The sequence below is a fragment of the Palaemon carinicauda genome, chromosome 19, assembly GCF_036898095.1.
Source record: "Palaemon carinicauda isolate YSFRI2023 chromosome 19, ASM3689809v2, whole genome shotgun sequence".
NCBI lineage: Eukaryota > Metazoa > Arthropoda > Malacostraca > Decapoda > Palaemonidae > Palaemon > Palaemon carinicauda.
Genome location: NC_090743.1, coordinates 130,071,352 through 130,079,793, shown reverse-complemented (window position 1 = coordinate 130,079,793; position 8,442 = coordinate 130,071,352). Strand labels below are relative to the sequence as shown.

General features: G+C 47.5%; 1 protein-coding gene across 1 annotated transcript in view; it reads left to right on the top strand.

Moving 5' to 3' along the window:
- Positions 1-7,977: 7,977 nt before the first annotated feature.
- LOC137658876 (cytosolic iron-sulfur assembly component 3-like) overlaps positions 7,978-8,442 on the top strand; it is a 97,825-nt gene continuing 97,360 nt past the window's right edge. Inside the window, exon 1 of the mRNA XM_068394001.1 lies at positions 7,978-8,178. Coding sequence (XP_068250102.1) covers positions 8,116-8,178 — 63 coding nt within the window. The 5' untranslated portion in view covers positions 7,978-8,115. The remainder of the gene's footprint in view (positions 8,179-8,442) is intronic.

Here is an 8,442-nt window from a genome sequence, read left to right as displayed (position 1 = left end):
CCAACCGCAGTTGGCCAGCGTGGTGATAAAAACTAGCTGAGTCGGACATAATTAAGCTAAAATTACAGCAAGTAAAAAATTTAACACCAGAGAAGGTATTAAATCAAAGAAATAATACAGCTAATTGTATTTGTTTGTAATAAAACAATGTCAGTAGACATACTGTTATTTTACATTTTTATGGTATTGTGAATTTTTTTTTTATTTTGTTTACACAGTTCACTGATTATATGTTTCCATGAATTTCAATCTATGCGCAAACTCCACAGTTATAATTATATAGTGTTTGTGGTACTTTGAGAAACATTATCATTCGTATCACACATTAGCCATTATGTGGTACTTTGAGAAACATTATAATTAACATTATCATTCGTATCAGGACATTAGCCATTATGGTATAAAACTATATAATAACTTGTTAGAAAATCATATATAAATCCAATCTCTTGATCCACAGGTATGAAATTAAATGCCTAACAAGGAAATCGTTGTCTGAAATGTTAAGTAAATGTCTATGTGTGTGGATGTTTATTAACATATATGTGAAAACTATGCCTGCGCAAATTGGTAGCCAATAAAAACATTCAGCCACAGGACTGTATTTGCCCTTTTTTTATATTCGTGGTTTTGAAATTCTGGATGTCATTATTTCTTTCCCTTTCCCCATTTTATTTTGTATCTCCTGGATTTAACGATTATTCTCTTTGTCATTTTTATCCATTTATGGGTGGTTCATCCTTGCCAAGATTCTTGGACGTGATGTGTCGTACAATGCTAGAGACATTTTTAAATTTATTTCAGAAGCAGGTCTTCTTAATACTATTTAACTTGTACATATTAACTTTTCTGGTTTTAATTGAATATTCTTTTATTTATTTATAATAAACGATATCAGCGTCAATGACCTTCGATGTCAGGATGCCAGAGAACTCCAAATCATTCATTTTTTTTTTTTATCATTTAAGGTTGTGGTATTATTAGAAACATTCCCGCCTGGAATTATGATGGACTTGGGTTCAAGCCCGATAGTTTTTTTGTAGTGTGCAACCTCACCATCCTTGGGAGCTAGGGATGCGAGACCCTATAAGTCTACCCGTTGATTCAACAGCAGCCATTGCCTGGCCCTGCCTGGTCCAGCTTGATAGAATAGGGTTTGGAAGTCTGGAGATACTGAGCAAAATCCGGGACCAGTATGTCTTAGACTTCACCAGTGTCATCTAATGTATTGCAAAATTCAAGACCTTACAATTGCCTCAAGGCAGTGGATATGTCCTGTATAAACTATGAAACTAGACTTATGTTAACCTGTTTAATATAAAGGTATTTGCAATAAGTTTAAACTTTTAGTTACACAGATTCAAGTGCTTGATTAGGACGATCATTCCACAATCTATCACAACTGGAATAAAACTTTTAGTATGCTGCATGGTATTGAACCTTGTGATGGAGAAGACAAAATCGAGAATTTACTACATACCTTCTACATCACAGTGTGGTACAGTCTAGGCATATCTGAATGCAAAGGGTGGTCAGAATTATGAAACATCTTATGCAACATGCATAAAGAACTAATTGAACGACGGTGCCTGAAATTGATATCTAGATGAAGAATAAGATATCTAATAGATCGTAAGTTCTTGTCCAACAAATTAAGATGAGAGACAGAGTCTGAAGATCAGGCAGGAGAACAATATTCAAAACATGGTAAACAGATCATTAAAGCATATCCTTGATATAGATTGATTACCAAAAATCTCAGAAGAATTTTTGATTAAGCTATTTTTCCGGGAAAATGAAAAAAAAAAAAAAACAGAACGAATGGGTTTCTCAAAAGTAAATATTCAAACAAGAAGCGTACACCTACAATAATAAATGAGTTGTATATAGTTAAAAATACTTTATCAATATAAAGATGTGGTTGTTGAGGAGCCACTGTCCTCAATATACTTACAATCGTACTCTGGGTTTTGTTAGGGTTCAACTTCATGTCCCATAACTTGCAGCATGTATTAATCCCAGATTTACAACCGTAAGCTGGAATTGAATCAAAGAGAGTAGCATCATCTGCATATGCAATAAGTTTGTTTTCTAGCCATACTACTCAGTATAGTTTGTATTGGATGTCAAGGTAGGACAAGAGACACACGATGGTGGAGACATGTAGTTTAATGCGTCCTCAGATACAGACTGACTCGGTTGCTCTCTGCAACCGGCACAGTGCCACTCACTTGGCGCCTGCCCGCCATGGGAAAACATATCTTACTGCAGGTACTCCATCATCCCCCCCCCCCCGAGATTAATACATGGGTATACATGGAGAGGCAATGATAAAAAATAATGCATGGATATACATGGATTAAATTGGGTGCATGTGCAAGAATAGGAAGACAGGTACATAGCTGTCAGGAATGCAAAACACAATGTGCGGGTAATACATGTTCATAGAATAATATGAAAAGCAAAGGCAATAAAAGAAAAAAATGTATGCAGGTGCCGCTGTAATGTACGATGATCACAGGTAGTATCCATCCACGCAGGCCTTCTAGTGCACCGTGATGGGCGTGGCTTCCGTGCTGCATGTGGGCTGGGCGTAGGGTGACTGCCTGGTAGCTGCTCGGGCGTGGGCGTGGCTGGATGCGTAGCGGGTGTGGCCTGCCTAGGCTGGGGCCCCGATGATGTGAGACGCAGGTGCTTCCTGTTACGGAGGGAGAGGCGCCCGCTGCCGTCTAGCTTGACTAGGTACTGTCGGTATGGGAGCGTTTCCGCCACGGTACCGGTGCGGTCCCACAGCTTAGTGGCCTGATTTTGCACTCGTACTTGGGATCCCGGGTTGATGGCTGGAAGCTTTCTGGACAGTCCAGTCCTGGTGAGGGCGGCACCACTGTCAGCCATCTGATGTTCTCTCTGCCGTAAGGTTGCCCCCCAGTGTTTGTCTACCGTGAGGTGCCAGCGAGCCGTAGGTACGCCATCTCGGAGCTGCCTGCCCGCTGCCATCTGGGCGGGTGACTTGTTTATTCCGTGGAGGGGGGTGTTGAGGTACTGCAGGATAGCCATAGAGGACTTGTCCGTGTCAAGGGTGCCGCTCCTGCCCGTGTTCGCCATTATTATCCGCTTCCCGATCTTGACTGCGGCCTCTGCCCTGCCATTGGACTGCGGGTACTGGGCGGATGATAGACGCACAGACACGCCCCATAACTTGAAAAATTCCCCCATTTCCTCACTTGCCAGATTGGTGCCACCGTCCGTGGAAATTTGCTCCGGGGCCCCCCATCTGGCGAAGTAGCGACGTAGCTGAGTCTTGATGTGGGAGGAGGAGGTTCCGTGGGGGAAGTGGGCCAGCTCCAGCCACCCTGTGAGCCTGTCTGCGTAGGCCATGTACGAGTGTCCGTCGTGCTGGAACATATCTGCAACCGTCATCTGGAAGGGGTACTCTGGGGGCGGCGTGATAATGAGTTCCTCCGCGGCCTGAGATGGTGCGTGTACATCGCATTCTTCACACGAGGATCAGTGATACTGCAGGTCCCCCTCGAGTCCAGGCCAGTACACCGTCTGGCGCGCTCGTCGTTGCATCGAGTCCAGGCCTTGGTGCCCCGCGTGTAGGTTGGCAGCCACCTGCTGACGGAGAGGCTCCGGGATAACTAGGCGAACGTTGCCCTGTTCGAACGTATATGTCACCAAGTCTTGGATAACGGCCAGCCTCTCCCTGACGCTGTAAAAGGGCCGAAGGCACGCAATTTCCTGGGACTTCCTATCGGCCCAGTCCCCGGCCAGGACCCTGGCCATGAGCAGCTGGTACACGGGGTCGATGGCAGCGGCGTGCCTAACTCTCGCCTCGTCCACGACACAGCTGTCGTGCTCCACTGCTGCCACGACGGCGGCCGCCATGGTGTCGGTGAGGTCTTCGTCGAGGTCCATGTCGTAGGCGCTGGGATCGGCTTTTAAGGCGGGGTATCGGGACAGGAAGTCCGCCGCGCTGTTACGCTTCCCTGGCAGGTACTTGACCCTGAATCGGTACTGCAGAGTTCTCTCCTTCAGCCTGAAAAGGCGGGGGTTCGAGATTTCCGTAAGGGCACGATCCCCCAGTAACTTGGTTAACGGGCGGTGGTCCGTCACAACGGTGAGGTTGGGGCACCCCAGCAAGAACAGCCTCGCCTTCTGGAGACACCAGGCCACCGCAAGGGCCTCCCCCTCCACGGCAGCGTAGCCAGCTTCAGCGGCGGTGAGATGGCGGCTGCCGCATAGTGCCAGGCGCCACCCACCCGTGCAGCAAAAGGGCGTATTGGCGGAGCTGCATGAGCAGTACTGTTGAAGGATTACAAACCCTATGCCTTCTTTACTCCAGTCGGTGATCGCTGCTGTGTGGCGGCTCCTGTCGTAGTAGGCCAGTCCGTCCTTCGCTAGTTGGCATATCATGTCTTGGGCATGATGAAATTTGGTGCGGAGTGCCTCGTCCCAGTACACTGCCTTCCCCGTTGGTTTTTTGAGGAGCTCCCTGAACGGGTTCATGATAGGGGCTGTTGCGAGGAATGGCGCCAGCTGGTTGACAAATCCGTACCAAGCCCTTATGTCGGTGATAGAGGGCTGACGTGGCATCGGGAAGTTCTTGATGGCCGCCAAACGTTCCTCTGTTGGCTTGTAGGCCTCCCAGCCCAGGTTGAAGCCCACGAAGTCTACTTCCCTTCTGGCGAATTGGAATTTCTCCGGCTTAAGCGTGATACCCTTGGCTGCGCATGTTTCGAGGAAGTCGTAGGCATGCCAGAAGGCCCCTTCGATGTTGTCGTCGTAGAGTAAGGTGTCGACCACGCACTTGTATTTCCTCTGGATATCCTGGATGGCGTCGTCAAACCGTCTGGTATACGCATCGCCAGCAGAGCAGTGCCCCATGGGTGTACGACGGTAACGAAACCTTCCCCAGGGGGTAATGAATGTGGTTAGATCGCGGCTTTCTTCGTTCAACTCCACCTGGTGGTATCCCCAGTACGCGTCCGCCACGGTCTTGAACGTGTGCTTAGGAACCCCGGACACCATGTCGAATGGGGCGGGGGTGTGATGTGTCTCCCGTAGGCAAGATGCGTTGAGGCGCTGATAGTCGACTGTACGGCGTGGCTGTCCTGATTTCTTGGCGACGACCACCATACGGGCGCACCATTCGGTTGGCTGCCCAGCGGGTACCGGTTCTATGACGCCACGGGCGACATCTTCTTCGAGCTGGGCCTTCACTTCCTCTTCCCAGTGTTTCGGCACTGATGCTGGGGTATGGCATGCGTAAGGCGTAGTTCCTGGGAGCAGGTGGATACGGTGCGGTTTCCCCTGCATCACTGGTAGTGGTTTCCTGGCTGTGTTGAATGTCGTCGTAGCGAAATGTTGCAGGAGCCAGGCTTCCAACCTGGCCGCATGTTCCTCCTGGGGCGGCATGGGCACCTCGGCAGGTCGGGGTGGTACCTGGGCGGCCCGCCTGGCTGTGCCATCGAACAGGCTCACGTGTGCCACCGCGGGGGAGGGATGGGGGAACTCCTTGAGTATCAGCGTTAAATCCTTGCAAGCGTTCAACGACAGGAAGAGGTGCTTTGCCGACTGCACGAAGTACACGTCCTGCTCCGTGGTGCGACCTTGCAGGGTGATGTGGCACACGGCAGATCCAAGGCACTTCAGGGGAAGGTTTGCCACATCCCGCAAACCGGCCCGGGGTGTAAGAGCTGCTGGGCGGACTTGGAGGTGCGATAGCAAGGAGGGCCCAGCCACACATACCTGTGCCCCAGTGTCCGCCACGGCGGTGACTGGCACTCGTACTCCTGTATCGTTGTGCACGACTGTCACCTCCACTACTGGGTGGCGGGCGAGGTTGGCGCCTGCAACAAGCACAGCGCTAGACGTAGCACTAGACACATCTGTCGGGGATCCTGCCGATTTTGCCTGTGACTTCCTGCAGCATCTGTAATAGTGGCCCTGCTTGTGGCACCCGTTGCATAAGACGGATTTAGCGGGGCATGAAGCTCTACCAGAGGCATGGCGCCCACCGCAGTTCCCGCAGGAAGGGGGTGGGGACCCCTGCCTGTGCCAGCGACGGTTGCACTCGGATGATCTGCCTCGGGTGTTTCGCTGCCAGCTGCACAAGCAGATTCCCTCCAGTTGCATTGGCGAGCAGCTGCGTCGACGCGGGCCGCCTCGTAGGCACAGCACTTGGCCCTAAGGGCACTAACACTATTGATGTCATTGCTACACTGGTATACATGGCGGCGCATAGCCTCGTCGCTTAGGCCCACCATTAACTTGGGTAATAACATATATTCAGCCAGATTACACTGACACTGAGGGCACTGGAAATTGCAATCGGTGGCCTTCTGAGAACACTTTAAAAAGTAATCACTGACACTTTCTCCTGGGCCTTATACCGCGTTAAAAAACTCCGACCATAACACAGCACGGTTTGTAGAACGCAACACAATATTGCGAATAAAGTCCATGGCTTCCGTAGCGGTGAGGTTGCCCCATTCCTGTGATGTGAATCTGGCGGCCAGCGCCCGTTGCAGAGGGGGTGTGCAGTATAGCCTGATGTGGTGGACGACCTCGTGGGGCGGTAGTCTGCACAGTTCGATCCAGCATTTCATCGACCTCCTCCAGGACCTGAATGCGGCGGGCTTCAGCTCAATTTCGCACTTCTCCGGGGCTGCAGACGCGGGGACACGAGGTGCAGGGGTAGCATGTGTCGTAAGCCGGTCACGGAGAGCGTTGATCATATATTGCTGTGCCGCCATGGCTTGCCTGGCTTCTTGCAGGGCAGGGACAAGCCCACGGGGGACGACGGGGCGTGCGGCCCTTGGGGTGGACTGCATTGAGCGGCGCTGGAAGGGCATGGTGAGGGTCGCGTTTGTCCTTGAGAATCACTGCGCCATATTGGATGTCAAGGTAGGACAAGAGACACACGATGGTGGTGACATGTAGTTTAATGCGTCCTCAGATACAGACTGACTTGGTTGCTCTCTGCAACCGGCACAGTGCCACTCACTTGGCGCCTGCCCGCCATGGGAAAACATATCTTACTGCAGGTACTCCATCAGTTTGTGTAAATATTATGTTACATCCATGTAATCACTCTTCTTCAGTCAAAAACCGTTCTTTATAATCTATTACTCAAATACTAAATATAATTTCTACTTAAATAATCGAAGGTATGATGTTTAACGATACTTGTAGCACCATGCTGGTAAACAAGTTTTCTTTTTGTTACATATATCATAACTGTTGTAGCTTACCACTGATATCTGGCATTGATTAACTGCTAGTAAAAAGAAAGAAAAAAACCTTCAAGTAGAACCTAAGTATTGAACCACGTTTCTACATTAAAAAAATACTAGGTTAATACTACATAGAAAACTGTAGAGGAAATGAATTTCTACTCAATACAGAACTTATATAAACATAAATCTTAAAATATGGTTTACAATTTCTTGTAGATGAAAGGGCAGCAATTTTAACATATAATAAAATTTTAGTAAAAATCATGAAAAATCCGGTTTAGTTCCCGCTGGACAGACAGACAGAAAGACTATCCTAAGTCTTTTTTATAGTTTATATATGAAAGATCTGTTTTAATGCTGTTACTCTTCTTAAAATATTCCATTTTGATTGATCATGACTTCTCACTGAACTATTTTTCCGTGTTGGAGCCCTTGACCTTATATTATCTTGCTTTTCCTTCTAGGGTTGTAGCTTGGCTAATAATAATAATAATAATAATAATAATAATCATCATCATCATCATCATAATGATGATGCTGATAGGGAAATCTTAAAATTAGGCAATCGTATATTGTAAAATTGCGCAAGATACGCAATCTATTCCCTAATCAAAGACGCAAACGTAAACAGCTGATTTCATCATTTGTGATTGTCTGATACAGACAGGTGTTGTCCAATCTTCTCCCACCGGTAAATTTATAATAATAATACTGATAGTAATAATGATAAGGAAATATTTAAACTAGGCAATCGTATATTGTGTAACTGCGCATGCTACGCAATCTGCAAATTCCACAATCAAAGACGCAGACGTAAACAGCTGATTTCATCATTTGTGATTGTCTCCGATCTTCTTCTCCCGGTAAATTTATAATGGCAGGATTTAGTGGTGTTTTAAGACTGTCAGATCTCGACGATTTTATTGCTCCCTCTCAGGTATGGCTAACTTAATGTAATATGTAATATTGCTTTATTAGTTAATGTAGACGAGACATAGTTAGACGTATTTATCTCCAAGCCTGTGATCCTATTGTCCAGCTTACGTGACTCCTTGCACGTCCTATGTTTTGCTAAGGCGTCCTTCGTATATTTGAGATTTTATGACTAGCTATGTACTCTGTGCGTAGCTTATTTTGTTCATAAAGAATCTACTGTGCTGTAGAAAGGTAGTGTATATGAAATTTAAGAATAGATCTGGCC